This window comes from Beta vulgaris, chromosome 9, assembly GCF_026745355.1.
Source record: "Beta vulgaris subsp. vulgaris cultivar EL10 chromosome 9, EL10.2, whole genome shotgun sequence".
NCBI classification, from domain to species: Eukaryota; Viridiplantae; Streptophyta; class Magnoliopsida; order Caryophyllales; family Amaranthaceae; genus Beta; species Beta vulgaris.
The window spans coordinates 2455097-2476871 of NC_079210.1; the positions used below are offsets into that span (position 1 = coordinate 2455097).

The window sequence follows — 21775 nt, forward strand, 5'->3', positions numbered from 1 at the left end:
TCTTAGTGAATACCTATTGAAAGAAGGATTCAAAAATAATCAAATCAGTCCCTGTGTTTTCATTAAGCGATCTAAATCAGGATTCGCGATCATTGCTGTATATGTCGATGATTTGAACATTATCGGAACTCCTAGAGAACTTGAAGCACTGCAAAATACTTGATGAAAGAATTTGAGATGAAAGATCTCGGGAAGACAAAATTTTGCCTTGGCCTGCAAATGGAACATCTAAGAAATGGGATTTTTGTCCATCAATCAAACTATACAGAAAAAATCCTGAAACGTTTTTTCATGGACAAAGCCCACCCAATAAGTTCTCCAATGGTAGTGCGTTCCCTGAATGAGAAAGATGATCCATTCAGACCACGAGAAGAGAACGAGGAGATTCTTGGTCCTGAAGTACCATATCTAAGTGCAATTGGGCTTTAATGTACTTGGCTAACAATACTCGACCTGACATAGCTTTTTCAGTAAACTTGTTAGCTAGATACAGCAATGCACCAACCAAGAGACATTGGAATGGAGTCAGACACTTATTACGTTATCTTCGAGGAACACAAGATCTCGGATTATTCTATCAGTCAAGACCCAATGCGTCACTCATTGGATATGCAGATGCTGGCTACCTTCAGACCCAAAAAGGCTAAGTCTCAATCCGGATATGTATTCACTTATGGAGGTACTGCAATATCTTGGAAATCTACAAGCAGACTTTGACGGCCACATCATCAAATCATGCGAATTAATTGCTCTTTATGAAGCTGGAAGGGAATGTGTATGGCTAAGGTCAATGATCAAGAATATCCAAGAAGAATGCGGGATGGAAACAATAACAACAAATCCAACTATCATCTACGAAGACAATACTGCATGCATCACCCAAGTAAGCGAAGGGTACATCAAAGGAGACAGAACTAAACATTTATCACCAAAGCTCTTCTTCACTCATGACCTCCAAAAGGAAGGGACGATCAACATTCGACAAATCCAATCATGTGAGAATCTTGCAGATTTATTCACCAAATCCCTTCCGGCGAAGAAATTTGAAGAATTAGTCCGAAAAATTGGAATGCGTCATCTTCATGATATATGCTAGATTCAGGGGGAGTATTATATGCGCTGCACTCTTTTTCCCTTCGATCAGGTTTTTATCCCACTGGGTTTTTCCTGACAAGGTTTTTAATGAGGCAGTTATTTTAAGCATATAAGGATATATTATAGTTATACTCCTTTCCCTAGTTATGGATTTTTCCCACAGGGATTTTCCTAACAGCATTCTAAATAGGACAACATCTGTTATGAGTTATCAGTGGACATTCAAGGAGGAGTGTTGTGAAAACAGTGGAATGACCAATTCCACTGTTGAGCACAGTGAAGTCCACTGCCATGCATTCAATGCATGGTAGGTTTTTCTTGCCGTTATTGTTGATTTATGCAAATACACAGTAAGATTTGTGCCTATAAATACTACCATTTGTGAATACACCGAACATCAATGCAATATACAATACTCTCTGATATATTTGCATAACTTCTATCTCTATTTCTCACAACACATATATTATAAATTTGTTTGGATCAACAATCATATAGTATAAGATTAATATCACTAGGAAAACCTACTCTGACCTTTACTCCGCTTTCACCATCAATACCAAAATTTTCGTTACAAATGCTACAATACAAGCCTGAAACATGGTAGTAATTCGGAATAGTAGTAATTCTGAAGAAACTAAAGGGCGGTTGTGGACATGGCATAACCTTTTGTATAACAATGACCCGTTCTTACAGCTGATCATTACAAACGTCACTCGAAGATTGGAGGATATGAAAAGGAATTGATCTGCATTTCTTTCCCCGCTTTGTATAAAATGACACAGTAGAAAGGCTCCACTTCATTAATCGATCAACTAAAGATGCATATGATGTTCACATAATCAACATTGGATTCCAGTTAGATAACACCCCTCTTAGTTGGCTTCATCACCATCTCAACGAGCCTATACATCCAGCGATCTAGCATTCCTGCAGGCAAGACAAAAAATGAAGCATCGTATCAGAATTTTGTATGAGGTATAAGCCCATATTGTAGGTACATTACAGTATATTCATGTTAACGACCCCCCCCCCCCCCAAAAAAAAAAAACGGCAGGGTAATTGGAGCCCATGCACCAAGTTCAAATAAGTTTCTCCAATTAGCCAAACAAGGTCAAATCCCCCTCAAGGACTAGAATTATTTCAAGCATATACAGATGTAGAATTTGATACATTTCCTCTTAGTTACATGGACTCTTCAATTCACCTCAAATACCCGTGTCAAATCCTTGACACTTGGACGTTGACAAGGACACTTCAGTTTGGGCCAAAATCATTGAAAATTTTCATAGATAAGCCGAGTCAGACACTTGCACATGGGTATATGAGTCCAGATAACATAGGGTTTCCTCTCTTTCTTATATTGGAAATTCTATTGAGTACTCCTTCTAGGTTCTGTCGTTGAAGCTCCTATTTGGTAGGCCAAAATATATTTACATAAACATGGTACCTCTAAAGGTTAGAGAAAGCAAGTCAAACCCCTTAACACCTTTCTAACTTTTCTCTACCTACGACGCTCAGCGACCAAGACAACTCTTCTCTATTTTTGTTCAATTATCACCCTCAAAAACATTGTTGCTCAGACCCTCTCTCAGCCAACACTATAGACATGCCCCCATTTCACTGTTCAATAGCAATACCCTTATAGATTGCACGAAGAAATGAATTTTACAGACATCTGAGGAAATGTGAGTAAGAAAAAAATCGAGAGCTATGTTTTGATGAATAAAGATAATATTGGTATTTTAGCTACGATTTGATGAAAGCAATAAGAAATCAACAAATCCATAACTTCACAACCTTCAATTGTATACTCCCATCTTGTATTAATGAATTAAGTCAGCGAAAAACAGAGGGAATCTGTTCAAATTTGATAACCATACTAAGTGCTATCTGCAGTTCAGTTCGGTGGATTGGCAACTTCTCTGATGATTTGTATTCTTTGTCAATGTCACAAAACAATCTGCAAGGCCATATTCCAGATGAAATACGTACTGTTTACTTAGACCTCTCCCCGAATAACTTGAGTGGAGCCCTACCTTCATGTTATATGTTATTGTTGGGTAAAGAGAGGTTTGGAGAACATTAGAGTTTTAAACTCATATTAAAGGATTTGACTAGTTAGGTCTCTAATTTGAGTGCTCAGAAAGAGAGGTCTAAAATAGCTGATTGGGCTCAAAAAAATCGAGGAGTAGCTTTTTGACATTAGAGGTCTGAAAATGAGTGGGCTAATATACATCTGTCCTAAAGTTCTTGTAAATTTCTGCCCTTACCAACGTATGTCGGGTACAAAAACTGATTATGTCCATGTCCTTATTGGTCAATTTACACAATCAATTAGCAATCAACTACTCACCAAACACCACCTTTATACAAACAACTAATGAGATCAGCTAGTCAAACTAGCCCTGGTTAATACAATCAACTAACATATAAACTATCGGCTATATGCTAATTGTCAAACACGACCATAATCTTTTATCATCAATTGTCCATCTAGTGTCACGAAATCCTTTTCACCTATAATTTGCACCTATTAACTTCTCTTTGATTTCTAGTATGGTTCTTCAATCATGTCTGCTTTGAGATCGTTCTTATATCTCCCCAAAATTTGTACTCAAAAAAGTTGCTAGAAACATAGAAGGTCCCATTGCTAAGACGCTAATCCATTTCAACATAGACAAACTAACCAGAGATCAAGAGATGAGAGAGAGTAGATGGCAAGACTGGTGGTGATTGGATGGCATCAATGGGTGATGGAGAGAGGGAAGAGTATATGGGGCTTTGAGAAAAAATAGGTAAATTAATCGAGGTTAACCAGTACGTTAACGGTGATGATATGTGTGTTACCAAATAGGATTACCATTAGTAAATAATTTTGATGTTATAGTGTGTTTGGATAGGGGAATTTACACTTTCATTTGGATGGGAAGAAATGGACACAAAAGGAAGGAAGAGAATATCAGGGGAACAAGTTCCCTTATTTGGATAAGGGATTCGGGGACAAAAGGAAAGGGAGAACAAATGGTTAATTTTCCAACCCTCTTTAACAAACATCATTCCTCTCAAACTAGAGAGATTTGGAGGGGAAATGGAGCTCCATCTTCCCCTTCCCTTTCTTTCCCCTCCCCCTTCCTCCTCTATACCTCCCTTTCCTTTCCCTCATATATTGCTATCCAAGCAAAAGTGTAAGAGGGACAGGGAGGTAGTTATATTCCTTTGCTTAAATATAGCATGGGGGAACTGAGAAGGGGAGGGGAGGGATATATTTTCCTAATCCCTCTTAATAAACTATATCCTTCTAATATTGGAAAGATTTGAAAGGAAAATTGCAACCTCACTCTCCCCCCCCCCGCCCCCCCGCGTGTTTGGATCCTTCTAGATTGTAAAATAACTCTACAAGGTAGAGTTTGAGCAATATCAACCATTGAATAAAAAATCAATGGCTCATATATTCTCTTTCCAAAATCCCCCTTATTTTATCTCATCAAAATCTATTCTTAAATCTTTCCATTCCACCAATATAAGCCTTTGATTTTAAAGTGTATGGCTCAGATACAAATGTATCTACCTTGTAGAGTTTCACTAAAACTTTAGAGGATCCGGACTCCCCCCCCCCCCCAAAACTAACGCGGGGTCAATGTAACAACTTAGCGCAGTTGTTACGAGGGCAAACGAAATACACAGAGATAGAAGCTGAAATTTATGTCACAGAGAGCTGAGGGATATTTTGATTACTCAAATAGGGAAATTACAAGATACTTCAAGGCTTTCGAGAGGCCAAGATCTCTCCTTAATTACTCTAAACAATACTCAAATTTCTGGATACCTTCTCTCTCCAATCTACCTCCTATTTATAGCTTAGATTACAGCTTTCATTCTCTAGTACCTACTAGGACACCTCATAGAGGACACCTCACCCTCCAGCTCATATTTTCCTGTGACTATACCATATTCTCTGAAATTCTCTGACTTGTACTGGATTTTTGCAGCTGACCGTTACTCCCCATTCCCTTGCTTTGCGCTCTCCTTGCCACGTCTGTGGTACGTTCTAAGAATAGGTGGGCGAGGTGGTGGAGTTGTTGCATTACCCCGGGCCAGAACACTCACCTTGTCCTCAAGGTGGAACTGAGGAAACCGCAGTTGGATTGAATGGAACTCTTCCCAAGTGGCTTCGAAGGTTGAGGAATTCTTCCACTTGATAAGTACTTCTGTCTGAGGGTCAGAATCAGTGCCAGTGCTTCGAACATCCAACAATTCTTCTGGTTCCGCAAGCCACTCTAAGTCTGAAGATAGGACAGCAGGTATTTCAGATATAGGTGTGGCCTCTCCCACCACCTTCTTTAGTTGCGATACGTGAAAAACCGGGTGAATCTTGCTGTGTGCTGGAAGTTCCAACTTGTATGCCACCTTCCCTATGCGCTGACAAATGGTAAAGGGTCCATAGAACCTTGCAGCCAATTTCTCGAAGGGCCTCTTGGCTAAAGTTTGCTGCCTATAGGGCTGTAGTTTCAGATACACCCTGTCCCCTATCTCAAATTCTACCTCTCTGCGTTGTTGATTTGCATATTTACTCATGCGCTGCTGGGCCCTTACCAAGTTGAATCTTAAGTCATCCAATATTGCTTCTCGTTCCATTAGCAACTGTTCCAGGCTGTCTACTGCAGTGTGGCCCCTTCCCAAGCGAAGCAGGTGAGGAGGGTCTCTCCCATAAAGGGCCTTGAATGGGCTAATTTTTGTGGATAGGTGTGGAGAAGAGTTATACCAAAATTCTGCCCATGATAGCCATGCTCCCCAATTCCTTGGCTGACCCGAAGTAAAGCAGCGAAGGTAGGTCTCCAAGCACTTATTCACCACCTCAGATTGCCCGTCCGTCTGCGGATGATAAGCCGTGCTTCGCTTCAGTTGAGTGCCTTGTAAACGGAATAGTTCTCTCCAGAATAAACTCATAAAGATGCGGTCTCTATCGGATATGATGGATGAAGGAAACCCGTGCAACTTAACCACCTCTCTTATAAACACCCCCGCCACCGTATACGCCGTGAATGGGTGTTTGAGAGCCAAGAAATGAGCATATTTGGTTAAGCGGTCCACCACTACTAACACTGTATCATACCCCTTAGAACGAGGTAACCCTTCCACAAAATCCATAGTTACTTCTTCCCAAACTAGCGAGGGTAGTGGCAAGGGTTGTAGTAATCCGGCGGGACTGAGATTACTTGACTTGTGCTGCTGACAGATACTACATTTCATCACATGTGCTGTGACATCTCCCCTCATTCCTATCCAGTACCAATGAGCTGCCATTCTTGCATATGTTTTGAGATCACCGGAATGTCCTCCTACCGGAGAGTCGTGGTACTGCTCTAATAACAGAGGGATGAATCTCGAAAATTTAGGAATCACTATCCGTCCCTTGTATCTCAACTTCCCTTCTACCAAGGAATAATAGGTATGGGCCTTCTCGTCCCCTTGGAGATCATCTCGAAGCTGCTGTAAGGTCGGATCTTGCTCAATTTCTTGCTGTAGCTCAGCCCAATCTATCTCTTGAGTGCACACCGTAGCCCCCAATTCTACCTCCCCTTGATTTTTACGAGAAAGTGCGTCTGCCACCCTATTAGAGGCCCCCGGTTTATATTGAATCTCAAAGTCCAGCCCAATCAGCTTGCTTATCCATTTTTGATATTGTGAGCCCACCTCTCTTTGTTGCATTATATACCTCAAACTCTGTTGGTCTGTGCGAACAATAAAGTGCCTTCCCATTAAGTAATGTCGCCATTTTTGAATAGCTAAGCACATGGCCATCAACTCCTTCTCGTAAACTGACTTGGCCTGTGCCCGAGGCCCAAGTAATTTACTATAGTAGGCAATAGGGTGTTGGGCTTGCATCAAGACCGCCCCAACCCCAAACCCGGACGCATCTGTCTCCAAAATAAAAGGAAGGCTGAAATTTGGTAATGCGAGAACAGGGGTTCGAGTCATGGCCCGCTTCAGAGCCTCAAACGCTCGCTGGGCTTCCTCAGACCAACCGAAACATTCTTTTTTGAGCTGGGCTGTTAAGGGTTGAGCAATCTGGGCGTATTGGGCTACAAATTTTCTGTAGTAACCCGTTAGCCCCAGAAACCCGCGCAATTCTCTCAAGTTTCTTGGGGCAGCCCATTCAACCATGGCCTTTATTTTCTCCTTATCAGCTGCCACTCCCTTGCTGGACACCTTATGGCCCAGGTAAGCCACTTCAGGTAACCCAATCTCACACTTTTTCAGATTCACATACAATTGATGTTCTTCCAGTGTTTGCAAAACCATTGCCAGATGAGTTTCATGTTCTTTCTCAGTGGTGCTATATATTAGGATATCATCAAAAAATACAAGCACAAATTTACGAAGGAAGGGGCGAAATACCTCATTCATAAGAGATTGAAAGGTTGCCGGTGCATTGGTGAGCCCAAACGGCATCACTAAGAATTCATAGTGTCCCTCATGCGTGCGAAAGGCGGTTTTGTGAGTATCATCGGGTTTGAGCAAGATTTGATGATACCCGGATTTGAGGTCAAGCTTGGTGAAGATCTTGGACCCATGGAGTTCATCGAGCAATTCATCAATCACGGGGATAGGATATTTATCGGGAATTGTCCCTCGGTTGAGGGCCCTATAGTCAACGCAAAATCGCCATGATCCATCTTTTTTGCGAACAAGCAGCACCGGGCTTGAGAATGGGCTTTTGGATGGTTTTATAATTCCGGCCTCCAACATCTCTTTAATCAACCGCTCTATCTCATCCTTTTGGTACTGAGGATACCTGTAGGGTCGAACTCCTACCGGATCGCTGCCTTGTTTGAGCACAATCTTGTGTTCGTGGCCTCGTGGTGGAGGAAGGCCTGTCGGGTCCCCAAAAACCCCTTGAAATTGAGTAATAATAGGCTGAAGGTAGGGTGGTATGGTTACCTTCACGGTGGCCGACGACTTCCCGGTTGCTTCTGGTGTTCCCATCTGCCCTAACTCAATCAACACGCCACCCCCCTCTTTCTTTAAGGTTCGTATCATTGCCTTCAAGGAGACCCGTGACCTTGCCAAGGAAGGATCCCCCTTCAATTGCACCACCTTACTTCCCACCTTAAACTTCATAGTTTGCTCCTTCCAGTTGGTAATTACCGGTCCCAACTTTTCCAACCACTGAACGCCCAAGATTAAGTCGGAATTTCCCAGTTTAAGGGGCAAAAAATCCTCTCGGACCTCTAATCCCTCCAAATGAAGCTGCACATCCTTACATTCACCGATTCCCTGTATAAAATCCCCGTTTCCCAGTGATACCCCGAAGCTCTTGGTGTCGCTCGTGCAGAGGCCCAACTTGGCGACCGTATCTAGAGAGATAAAGTTGTGTGTTGCTCCGGGATCCACCATGACTACCACCTGAGCTCCATTTATCACTCCCCTTAGCTTCATTGTTTTCGGGTTGGTGATTCCCACCACCGAATTTAGTGACACCTCCAGCGGTGGTGGAAATTCTTCCGGCGGTGGCCCCTCCTCGAACTCCTCCCCTATTTCCCCTTCATCCTCCTCTTCCTCCTCGTAAGTAAGTAACACGCTAAGCTCCTTCCTCCTACAACGGTGCCCAATTGACCACTTTTCATCGCACCGGAAACACAAACCTTTATCCTTCTTCTCCTGCCATTCCCGGTCAGTGAGTCGCCGTATTTCCCTCGTTCGCCTGGTTCGCATTATTTCCCCCTGTGGAAGTGGCGTGATTTCCTGCCACGTATTGTGAGGTGTGGGAGAGGCCCCAAGTTTTATTAGTTGGACTTGTATTTTGGGCCCGTGGAGAATTATAATTAAGTCCCTTCACCTGGGCTCCCAAAGAGTTTCCCCCCCTTGGGCTGGAGGAGAAGCCCATTCTAGATCCTCTTAGCACTCTAATTTTTTCCTCTGCCCTAGAAGCATGGTCCATGGCCTGTTCCAAGGTTGCTGGGCCCATTTGCCTTACCTCTGCCTTTATATCTTCTTTAAGCCCATGAAGGAATTGACCCATCAGAATTCTTTCTGGAACCCGGTCCAATGGAGCCGCCATTTTAATGAATTGGCGTCGGTAGTCTATCACCGACTCCACTTGCCTGACTGCGAGCCACTGCTCATACAATGACCCGAATTGGTGGGCCTAAACTGTTGGAGAACGGATTCTCGGAGATCCGCCCACCTTCGAATGGGTCGCCGGCGGTGCTCCCAGTTGTACCATGATAAGGCGTCCCCTTCAAGGCCCACAACGGCAGCCTCCATCTTTTCCTCCTCATTCAAGTAATAAAATCCGAAGTACCGTTCAGCCTTAACTACCCACCCATCCGGGTCCTTACCGTCGAACAAGGGCATATCGAGCTTCCGATATCTCCGGTTGCCTCCTCCCGGACCTCCCCAGCCGGAGCCGCCACCACTTTCCGCATTTCCTTCCCATCCACCATTCCCCTGGCGGTGCACTCCACCCCCTCCGTTTCCACCGTTATTCCATCCTGGGTCGCCCCATCCACCTTCTCCGTTTCGCCTCTCTCGAAACTCCCAACCACCATGGCCTCCACCGTTTTCTCCCAGACCACCCCAACCAGTTCCTCCTATATTTCCTCCCCACCCCCCGTGTACTTCATTCCACGGTGGTTCGCCTGGCCTTATTCCTCCCCCTTCGCCACCTAAGTGTGGTACGTTAGGTCCGCCTCCGTCAGGGTTTCCACCGAAAGACAACTCGTCCTCTTCCCTTCTTCCACCGAGGTTATTCTCCCGATTCCCTCCCTGAACGAATCCCTCACCCTGAGTTCCTCCTCCTTCCTGAGTTCTCGGAGGTAGGTGAGTCGGATTTCTGGGATTTAACGAGGTTCTTACCTCATCTTGAAATCATTGTTGGTCTGAGCGCATTTTCTCGATCATCCCCTCCTGATTCTCTCGAGAACGGCTGATCCGATCTTCCAGCCTTTTGGTGGACGCCTCCAAACTCGCCAGGATTTGGTTGGTTATGGTGTTTTGCATTTCGATTGCAGATTTAGATACTGCTGTGGTTATATCTTCTGCCATGGTGTTCCTTAGGGTCACAAACTCTTCCTCTATTCGGTCTAACCTTTGAGCATTATGGGTTGCCGTCGCCGGAGCCATGGTTTAACCTGCTCTGATACCAAGTTGTAACAACTTAGCGCAGTTGTTACGAGGGCAAACGAAATACACAGAGATAGAAGCTGGAATTTATGTCACAGAGAGCTGAGGGATATTTTGATTACTCAAATAGGGAAATTACAAGATACTTCAAGGCTTTCGAGAGGCCAAGATCTCTCCTTAATTACTCTAAACAATACTCAAATTTCTGGATACCTTCTCTCTCCAATCTACCTCCTATTTATAGCTTAGATTACAGCTTTCATTCTCTAGTACCTACTAGGACACCTCATAGAGGACACCTCACCCTCCAGCTCATATTTTCCTGTGACTATACCATATTCTCTGAAATTCTCTGACTTGTACTGGATTTTTGCAGCTGACCGTTACTCCCCATTCCCTTGCTTTGCGCTCTCCTTGCCACGTCTGTGGTACGTTCTAAGAATAGGTGGGCGAGGTGGTGGAGTTGTTGCAGTCAATTCAAGAGAAAAGAAGGAGAACTATTGTTAGGATTTTGAAACCCTAGATCTGAAAATTGAGGCATTAAATTCACAAGCAAAGAGAAAAGTTGGGGATGTTCGCCTAAGTGATGCGAGTTCACCATATTATTTGCACAGCTGCCAGTGTTGTTGCATGTTACAGAGAAGGAGAGAGCCACAAAGCATGGGTCTGATACAGCAGTATGGGGGTGAGATATTGGGGTATGGATGTACGGGTAGGGGTGAAGGAAAGCTCGTGGATACAATTATTTTCTGTCTCCCTATTCAACTTCTTTACTTATTCACTATTCGTTTTCTTGCTTTTTTTTCATCTGATCCTGCTTCAAAATAATAAAGTAAAAGGGATGTTTGTCTTATTCCATTTTTTTGTTTATGGATGTGAGTAAAGTGTATAATCTTCACATGATGTCAAATACTTGTATTTTTATTTCAAAAATATAAAAGAACTTCAAAATCTTTATATATATTCATGTATTTTTCTGTGCAACACAAATCAAAATAACCAGTCATATATTTTAATACCAAAACTAAACACATTTAAGGACACAGGCATACCTGTCAAAGCAAAGGTACCCCCCAACACAGCACAAAGCCGTGTGAGGAAATGAAGAAAACTGCGGCGTTCTTCTCTGATTGTTACGGTGATAGGTGATAGATCGTACAAGAAGTAGACAGCTGCCAAAAATGATGCAAAGATATTTAGAAACATAGGGTGCAAGGCAAAACAAATGAAAAACCAGCATATAAAAACTGCTTCAATGAATACCTGGCCATGTTCGATCAAAATCTTTCATAGGTGAAAAGTACTCTGTGACGGAAAATTGGTTGGTAGGTAACACATCTTTTGAGATATATTTGTACTCAGTAGGAACAATCTAAAACATAAAAGATGAAGTGTAGTCATGTAAAGTTGCAAACTGTCGTGTGACAGAATTAGAAAGAAGGTGACTGCTAGAAATATCCCACATTATCTGACAGTTACATTAGATGCACTCAGACAAAAATTTCACTTACCGTTTACCTAACAAGTGTGAAAAAAGTTGATTAAGAGTCGCAATTGATATAGTATTGCCATATCAAAGTGAAAACTCTGACAAATAGTAGCCTCGATGCAAGCAGCACCACAATTCAAACTAGTCATAAAGAACCATGGTTTAACGACTCACATTACATGAAATAAAAACCCAGGTTAATAATAGATGAGAGCATTTACTTTGTAACAAATACACAGGTCAATTGTTGACTATAGTGAGTTATAACAGTCAGACACCAAAATGCAATGTAGGAAATTTTATTCAACTGAGGAAATAGACCACAGAGCGCTCCAATTGACTTAAGCTCCATTTAGGAACAAATAATTTAAAATAGTAATAGATGAGAACGAAGGCATGAAGAACCACCAAGAAACCTGATAATCAAGACTGTTCAAAATTTAAACGAAAATACAAAGCTTGGGCATTGGTCGACATGTCACATAGAACTTTTTTGAGCTCAAGATTACATAATTATTGCAAATATGTTTGTTAAGCCGAATATATCACTAGGCATTAGCAACATTAAATTGACACCCAAAGTCCCAAACATACCTTTATGTAGTATTTAAAAGTGCCACTTGTACCACGCAAAATGCGAACAGTCCCATCAAGCGGGTTATGAATTCCAGGATAACTTGGGCCAAATGATAAATCATGAATCATGTGGCTGACATTCACGTGATTAGATCCATCAAAAATCTGTCAAAAGAAAAGAAGGGAAAGGCAATCACTCTTCATGCTAAGAATGAACAATGAAATCACAATGAGTCACAAGAAGTTCAATAAGATCCAACGTGCAGATTTTAGATCTCTACTAGAGCATGGATGACATTCCCCCTTCTTCCACCCTTTTAATATTCTTTATCTTATGTTGTTTTTTTCCAAGAGGAGGGCAGGGGGTCTTCCTGCATGAATCATGCATCAGCTGTCACTCCGTTCCCTGATCTATAACACTACAGCACGTCATCATCACATATCAGTGCACTCTTAACTGAAAATTTTCAGCTCTATGCATAGTCTGATTATCTCAAGCTACAAATTGAAAACACTTCCATTATTATGAATAATGTATCAGCCATTCTTCAATTTCTTTACTCCCTGCATTTTTCTAAACTATGAGCATGCCTCTATTAATCAGGTTACCAATATTCCCAAAGCTAATGTACATTGAGAAGCAAAAGGTGGCGTGTTCCACTTACATAAAGCAATCTAATGTGGAAACTGTAAATGATTTTAACTCCATTTACCAATCATGACGAACTTCATCAGTACAACCAAAACTATACAAGAAATAACTCGAGAGTTAAGCAGACACATCTACAAAAATGTAAGTTTCAAGTGCATCAATTCTTGTCAAATTTATATATCATAAATATCTCACCATCTGAGCAACAAAAATGTTCAGTCCATGAACTGAGATATGAAAGTTCCCAGCAACCCTTTGCACATCTAAAACACCATAGATCTGTGAAAGAAATAAGGTCACAATTTACTTCACTAAAGGGAAAAAAAATACAAAGAAGAGCAGTTGTGAAAGGTATAAGTACCCGACATCCTTCTCCATCTGCCATTGCTTGCTTAACTTTCTTTACCATGTTTTCAGTGTCTTCATCAAAGCTTTGTAGATGAATTTTCTGTTTTGAATCCTCATGCTTATCTTTATGATCACCATGCTCATCTTTATGATCAGGCTGATCTTTCGAATCCTCCTGCTTATGATTGTCATGACCTGTCAAAATTTGTTCTTGAGACTATAATTACCATGTGTACATTCACAGCAAAACCTTTTCAAAAGAGAGAACATATTACCAAATCTTCTCAAATGGGAACTTGATATCTATTATATTATTTATTGATGGAAAGAGATGGAACTCCTGAAGTGCCTTGGTCAAGAAAAAGAAAGGCGGAAAAATTTGAGCCTCACTACTTTACACATGATGCATACAAGTAGCCAAGTAGATACTACAAAAGATCGACAAACCCCCTTGCAGAAGGCGGCATCAGACAGCGATGTGAAAGACAAGGGTTTTCAAAAGTGTTAGCTCTACTCAACGATCGTGGTTTTATAATATTAGAATTGTATTTATTTCATTTTGATATGTATTTGTTTAGTTCTGACTTCTACTTTAGATGTCGTATGACTTTGAATCAATGAATTAATGTTAATTTCAAAAAAAAGAAAAAGAAGGAGTAGCCAAGTAGATATATAGATATAAATGAGCCTTACAACAAGATGATTTGAGATGTAGATTGATGTTATTATCTTATGTAAGATAGTTCTTCATGCCAAAATTATGCTTCCTCCATTTTCTTATACTTGCATCATTTCCCTAAAATGGAAATGCAAATTACTCGCATAATTTCCTAAATTGGCAATGTGCTATCTTTTTATCTCTCCTAGCACATGTGGTCCCTTTTTCAACTCTCTCCTCTCCTAAATAATTGTGCCCATACTATGTGATGCAAGTAAAAAAAAAAAAAAGCGGAGGAAATATAATTGTCATTAGAATAAATGAACATTAGAACAGAAGGTACTAAGAGTTATCTAAACTTGACTTTAAATGAAATCAAGACCCTGCCCCACACAATTAATTAGTTTCTACTTCTCAGAAATACCAAAAAAAAGATCTTCCTTATGAAAGAATATAAATTCTAAAGTAAACTTATTTAGGAGACGAAATAATGAGAGATGATAAAAAGACACCAAGGGGGAGTCACCCATGTACAAAGGAAGGGAGAAGGACAAATAACTCATGCCCTGAAAGGCTGAAACTATAATGGAGTAACATATCTACAAAAGCAAGGAACATAAGTGTCGCTCAGAAGTCAGAACCTGAAACCAATTCCCAACAATAGAAAAGCCTTATTACAAGGAACAAAAGACCTTGACGAAGGGGAGGCTATACCCTCGAAAAATCTGTGGTTTCTCTCTGTCCATGTGCACCACCAAATTGCCAACAGAACTATTTTCCACACTTCAGCAACCAGATCCTTCACTTCTAAGCTACAATGACATCTTTCACAAAACAAGGTTGAACGCTGCTCATGCTAAAACAAGGCTAATAATAAGTGCCAAAGAGAAAGAACCCAGGACCAAAGAAAGTAAATAGACTCATCCTTCTCAAGCCACAAGCTACAATGGCTTGCAAAGTAAAAAACTTTTCTCTTAAGAATATCCTCAATGCCATATATTAGGAGCAGCTCTCAACAGAAAAAGAGGAGCTCATATCATGTTGACAGACCAACTCATCAATTCCCTCCAGATCAAACTCTTTGAAAAAGAGACGTTCTAAGAAACAGGAGACTGAATCATTAGGAAGTCCTTGAAAAAAGTAGCATTCCCATGTTTTGGAGTCTGCACTAATCTTCTAAACTTCATGTAATATTTTCCAATAATTCTATGACTAGTGTTGATTGTTTAAAAGTTCCCAGCTAAATAGCTTGAGAATAATTTATATAGATTGGAACTAGTACTATATATTTGTATACTATGACATACTTCCCCCCTTTTTTTAGATGACTCATTTTGACTTTTAACACTATTCGCATACATAACTTTGACTATCTCTTATGATTTGTACTTAATTATAAATATAGTCATGTGGAATCTTGTTAGATTTGTCTCAATATATATTATCCACAAATCTAACTTTTTGTAATTAATGTTCATTGATAATTAGAGATATTAAGGTTCAAATTAGTGCCTCGGCAAGTGTACCTAAAGGATATGGGTCAACTAAAAAACAGAGGAACTAGATGATATGCGCAGGAAGGATAACGACAAAAACCTTATGTCTTTCATCTAAAAAGAATAGGTCAAGAGAAAAAGGATAAACAAACCCAAACTAGAAACTTATTTATGGTTTTAAGTGAGTCTGGCACAACAAAAAAAGCGCCTAGCTCCTCCCAATGAAGCCTTCAATTCGTTGTAAAATCTACCTCTCTGATGGCTGCAGGCCCGGGAATTTAGAGTATGGACCACATCAACCATAAACACTAAACTAACTACACTATTTCTACTACACAAAGTATTTCCTCCCTTTCCTGTCTGGTTCTTTGTCCTCCTCCCTATATCCTTCAACACCAAGCTCTTCTCGGCAAAACTCCATGCCAAATCACTGGATAAAAATTTGCAAGACTGAAGATTTAAAGCTTGTTAAAGTTGAAAATTATCGACAATTAATAGAACAAACTGAAACTAATATTTTCAACCTCAACAGCCTATATGGCGAAGACCGAGTCATTTGTCCATCATTACCCTTTTTAAGTAAAATAAAATAATTTCAAACTTTTGGTAAAACCCTAACTATATTTATAGCTAAAATCCATTTGATAGTTTTTTACCCTACAAGGAATACGCAGTACATATAAAAATGAACAATCATTGATAGATTCATCACACATAAGAGTTAAAATGAGCTAAAGTAATACCATGATCTTGAGCATGGCCATGCGAGTGGCTGTGAGCATGGTCATGGGCTTGCCCCTTTTCCACCAAGTCAGTCAAAAATTCGGTTCCGATGATATGGCCATCACTGCTCAAGCGAAGCTGCAAAATATCAAAGAAATGGTCCTAGGAGTTAGGACATAGTTGTCCCAGAATCGAATAGGATCAAAATATACTGTTCTTAACTTTTGAAATCTAATGGACTAAAATAAAATGGTTCATTAAGCTGGCTGCACTTCTTATCAAATATGAAGCCACATATATCCATCAAGATTTATTCAAGTTGATAATGGTGACAAGAATCTATAGTCTATACTATCTTCTATTATTTGATTTCCTTCTAAACTAGACATTAGTTTACAGAAATGACATCAATGTCAAAGGAAACCTCAGTGAGTCTTCCATATATCTCATTGCAATGGCTATTCTTCTATTTGAGCCATGAAAGTTCCAAGAAAAAAAATTGACCACTTTAAAGCACTAACAAACAAGCTAACATCAATAAGTGGAATACTAGTATATGTTTCCCTTGCAATGCGTAAAATTATGGAAACCAGCTAATAATGCATTGCCTTAAAATGGAGCTTAATGTATCTCCCCAACTTTCCTTTTCAAATTTCGATCCAAGGGGCTAAAAGAGATATAACCCTTAGCCAGTATATTTACCCAACTGCCAGCTTCTTTTTTCAGTTGTTTTTTGCTTTTCAAAAGTGTATCAGAAGCTAATGCTAATGTGTCCCGAGAGATGCATCATGTGCATTACTGAGCTTCAATAATAAACTTTTTGAAACACGAATCTATGAACTTTAGTGGCTCTTTCACGCAACTTTTCAGTACTGTAGTATCAAGATGACCTGTGTACATTATCTAGTTCCATATCTTGTTTATCATAACTTGTACAGGGAGACGTGAGTAAAGCGCAAACAGTTAAGTAGTAAAACTGGAACCAGCAGCTGTGGGTCCGCACATATTACACTAAATTGGCGCAGGAGTTTTACATGGCTTTGCACGAAGATAACTCGCAGCTATTTACGTCGAGATGTGAGGTAATATAGAAGCAGCTACGTGAGAATGTTCTCACAGATGCACATGCCATGAAGCTTTGTGAATAAACAGAAGCAAACTATTTCTAAGTTTGAAAATCTTCACAGCAGCGTTTTGGATATGCTTTGTCCAATTGTAGTTATTCAGGTCACTAGGTTAGTTAATTAGCAGTTCTGACTTCAACATAGGATAATTGCAATGAACTAGTTTAATGTGGAGGCATTGCATAATGAGTTGGTCAGTGTTAGCTTGAAGAGGAAGACACGAGTTTAGTTAGAGTAGTGAGAGAAAAAAGAGAATCAGATTCTGTTAACAGAGGAGATCAGAGAGAGAAATCAAAATGAATATTATGCAGAGTTACTATTTATTCGTCTCGAACTTGGAAGAGAAAAAGGCTCTTAAAAGTTGTGCTTATCCTTCTATTTCATGCAATTTTTATCAATCAAAGTTCATCTTCTTTTGTTAATCATCTTTACTACTGTATCCAAGCTATGTGGATTCTTAGCATAAAGTAAAGAGTTAGGTCAGAAAACAATAACTTCTTAAGCATGAACTTTACACGCTGTGTACAAAAATATCGCTGGCAAGAATCAGCTATTTGTATTAACGTGTTTCCGTAGTATTCTGGTAAGACATTGCTTCTAATTTATGTTCAAGATTTCAAAAGCCCACAACTAAAGCATGTTTGGTATGAGATTTTAAGTGTTGGAAAGGAAACAAACAACCATTTTTCATTACATGTTGTTTGGTATGAGATTCTTGAGTGTTGGACGAAACAAAAAATCCACTCTTATTTACATGTTTGGTATGGGGTAATGATTTCCATTTCTTGCAGGTAACTATTTCCACACAATTATAAGTGTCCTCAACCCTTTGATATCACACTATGTTATCCCCCTCAATCTCACAATAACTAGTGTTCCCCCTCTAGTGGAACCAAAAACCCAATAACGATAACAATTAGTATAACCATTCTTTCAGTTTATTGGTCAAGTTAATCAGAATTTTTGGCTTGTCCTCTTTCTTTGTCAGGCCCAACTCTCATCTCACTCATGGCTACTTTCTCGAGCACAGCTGAGCCTTCCGTTCAAAGACTTGAACCAAACTGCAATTACAGGAATTAGGATTTAATTGTTTGTCTTTTAGCATACGTTAAGTATAACCTTTGGCTTTTACATAACTTAGGGTAGATGTTTTCGGCCTGTGAAAAGACATTGTCTTTAGAATTGAAAATAAATCTTGCAAAAGGCTAGCGACTAAGGTACACATATATGCCAGCAAGAGATTCCAATCATTTCCTCTTCATGACAACTACATCCATACACTATGAGATACCAACTCCAATCGTATATTATTTGGCTCAAAGCTTTGAAGAAAAAAAGCACAGCAAAACCACACAGACAAAGTTTATGGACCATAAAACCAATTAAGTCAACAGTGACAAAATTGAAAACAGGAATAGCAACAAGGATTGGAAGAGTAAGCCAGCAAACACCATTAACTCGGGTAAAGCAGAACATACTTTCCATATAGTTGTATCAAGATCCACTTCATGCTTTCCTGACATGTCTATAGCATCCACACTAAGAACTGCACAAAAAGATGTCACTCATGAAGAAACCAAATGCAGATAAGAATGTCAAATTCAATATGTACAAATATTGATTTAAAAAACCCAGGACAGAACACAAAAGTCACTGTCAGCTAATTAGAAACATCAGAATCAGAATATCCCCATTAAGTACTAACCATCGCATGGCAAGGAAGGGAACGTCATGTTTATGTGTATAGGGAGTATTTCACCACGCTTCAAATCCACGGACATCTACAGACAAGCAGAAGACAATCAAAACACAAAGCAAAACAAAATGGCCGTAAAATAACCAAAAAGTGACGCAGAAATGGGTGACAAACATTTCACCTGATTAACTGTATATGTACTCAAATAATATCTAAGCTCGTGTATAAACAGAGTTGCCATAATAACCAGGCCGATGATAGACACTGCATAACCAAAGGGATAGGTTAGACATCCGTACAAAATAAGGCTCTAAGCATAAAAAACGAGATAAAGAGAAAGCAGAGTTAGCTTATGAGATAGTTCAACGAAACTTTAGCTTTAGCGTGTTAGGAGCAAGAGAAAACCACTTTTCACTTGGTGGTTCAGGGTTCAGGACTGCTCAACTCATCATATCATCTAGTAAACTACTCAAACAAAAGAGTTTCAGCACCCTTGCTTAATCAGGCTAGAAAACTGTGGAGTACCCCCTTTCATCTATTGTACCACCTTTACAAACAACCACCTTAAAAAGTGTATGTTTAAGCAGATAGTCAGCTAGCATATAAAACAACTTAATCAACTAACACTAGTACACTATCATCTATTACCATGAGGTTCACACGTTATGTAACAACCCACAAAACCAAACCAATTAATGGGGAAGTAAGAAGAACAACACAAGGATGCCATTTTGTGAGTCATACTAAACGTCTAATTCTCACAAAAACCATCAAATGGTGGTGTTAATTGAAAAGTTTATCTTAATTAAGGAAGTCCTTCAACCCTAATATACAAGATAGTTCTTGGATGGAAGAAAAAAGGTATATAGTAGTGGTAAGGTTTCACCAATTGGAAACAGAATCCTGTTACCTCCCCACAAAGAAACTCAATTTTGGTGTATAGACCCTATTTCACACTTCAACTCATCTATAATAATTCACTGGAGTTTTCTACTGGTGTCGAGGGCGGATTTCTATATTCATCCTACACTCCTCAGTCCTCACTGAGTGTCATCCGTCTAGAACGAAATCTCACCATAACCTAAAATGAAATAACATTCACATGCTTAACGATCCCAATTCAAATGATAGCAGGCCGAAACTGACTCACCTACGATCCGACGAAAAACACATCATCTAAATTGGATTTTGGACATGATATTACGACTTGAAACTGAAATCAATCCAATCTACAATCAACCTGTGTAACAATTCTAGCAATCAAAATTAGAAATCAAAAGAAGGATGATTTAAGGATACCAATAGCGCCTGATTGTGTCTTCTGCAACAAGTGCTCTTCAGCACGAGGAAATGCATCAAGTTTCTTTATAGCTTGCTTCACCCCCATTTTCGGATTCCGGCACCGATAATTATTAATTCAACACCCCCCTTTCAATTCAATTTTCCTGCTAAACATCAAAATTAACAATATAAACATTTGCAATGCAGTCGCAACACAGCTAAAAAACTACTATCACTAATTACTGCAATTTAAATCATAAAATTCAACTCAATTACAACAATTCAGAAAATTTGACAGTTTTTGAGCTTGCTAATACAAGAAAATGAAAACACGTAAATTATTACCTAAGAAACTTCTTACACGGTTTCTGCAATTCAGAATTCTGGTTCAAATATGAAGAAGATCCAAGTTTGTGAAGCTTAAATTACACAATTTTTGCATGTCGAATTTGTGGAAGATCGGAGTTTTCGATCGCGTGGAGAAGTTTAATTTCGGCCGTTATAGTTCTACTTAATTGCTCGTTGAATTGGGGGAAATTGAGGTAATTTGAAGATGGAAATTGTGAGATTAAGTGAAGTTGTTAGATGGAAAGTTGGAATGAAATGGATGAATCTGGAGAGAGAAAGAGAGAGTTGTAAATTCCTAAATTGTAAATGTAATTGAGGGTCGGAGAGTTCCTTTTCTCTAAGCTTGGTTGAATGTTGAGAGTGGGTCACTAATAGGGGCATTTTAGTCTTTTCAAAGGAAGGTTTTTTTTGTTATAATTACCTTTGTACCTCTCTTTTTTTTCTCGTCAAAAAAATATATCTACATTAGTTATCGAAGAAAAACAAAATTAAATCAAATTCATTTTTGGTTAAACTATAATGAATCAAATCAAGCAATACAATACAAGTATACAACCTAGAGGTGGGAATGGGCCAGGCCGGGCCTGTTCACGGGCTTGGCCCGCAGGCTTGAGTAAATGGTGGCATGAGTGGCGGGTCGGGCTTGGAATTTCGAAAATTTGTCCACGGACTTGGCCATGTTTTATGTTGTTTTTTTTTTATTTTTGACAGTTTTAGGGTAAAAACAAAGGAAAGGAGCGTTTGATTCGCGGGCCGGCCCACGCGGGCTCGTGCCAGTGTGGGCCGAAAATAAAATTTCTTGACCGTGACAGGCCTGCGGCTCATATAGCGGACAACGGGTCGGGCCTCGTGTCGGGCCGGCCCGACCCATTCCCTGACGGCAGCCTTCGAAGGGGTGCGTGTACTTTGTGTGAGTGTAGTGTGCGCGAAGTCGAGGGTGAAGTCGGAGTGAGCGGTGCAGTCGAGGTTAGCTGTGCGACGCGTAGTCGAGGGTGGAGTCGAACGAGTGTGTGCGACGAGGTTTATGCGGGTGAAGGTGCCGTGGTTCGAGTGCTCGGCGAGTCGGTCCGAGTCGTGCGAGAGGCGGTGCTAAGTCGCGTGCTGTGCGACGTGGGCTTGTGCGACGAATCGTCGCTGCTGTTGTGCGAAGAGAGGGTGCA

General features: G+C 40.2%; 1 protein-coding gene across 4 annotated transcripts; it reads right to left on the bottom strand.

Moving 5' to 3' along the window:
* Positions 1 to 1492: 1492 nt before the first annotated feature.
* LOC104902637 (uncharacterized) lies at positions 1493 to 20948 on the bottom strand. Of its 4 annotated transcripts, none has more exons than XM_057391670.1 (12): positions 20613 to 20948; positions 20286 to 20434; positions 19168 to 19250; positions 18996 to 19071; positions 18769 to 18836; positions 16187 to 16304; positions 13303 to 13499; positions 13137 to 13220; positions 12308 to 12454; positions 11488 to 11596; positions 11277 to 11396; positions 1493 to 2025 (listed from the first exon to the last, which is right to left on the bottom strand). In XM_057391670.1, the coding sequence occupies exons 2-12, from the start codon at positions 20371 to 20373 to the stop codon at positions 1955 to 1957; spliced, it is 1161 nt and encodes a 386-aa protein (XP_057247653.1). In that variant the 5' UTR covers positions 20374 to 20434; positions 20613 to 20948; the 3' UTR covers positions 1493 to 1954. The 4 variants fall into 4 exon arrangements, with proteins under 4 accessions (XP_057247653.1, XP_057247652.1, XP_010688789.2 ...); XM_057391669.1 differs by having other exon boundaries at positions 20286 to 20431; positions 20613 to 20947; XM_010690487.4 differs by having other exon boundaries at positions 13303 to 13484; positions 20286 to 20431; positions 20613 to 20946.
* Between the last annotated feature and the right edge of the window lie 827 nt (positions 20949 to 21775).

Excerpts from the sequence above, each read along its gene's own strand:
- LOC104902637 (XM_057391670.1), bottom strand. The coding sequence starts at position 20,373 with ATGGGGGTGAAGCAAGCTATAAAGAAACTTGATGCATTTCCTCGTGCT. Across the intron at positions 19,072-19,167 it reads GTACATATACAGTTAATCAG|ATGTCCGTGGATTTGAAGCG; the intron begins GTGAAATGTTTG and ends GCTTGTCTGTAG. Across the intron at positions 11,597-12,307 it reads CTTTTAAATACTACATAAAG|ATTGTTCCTACTGAGTACAA; the intron begins GTATGTTTGGGA and ends TTTATGTTTTAG.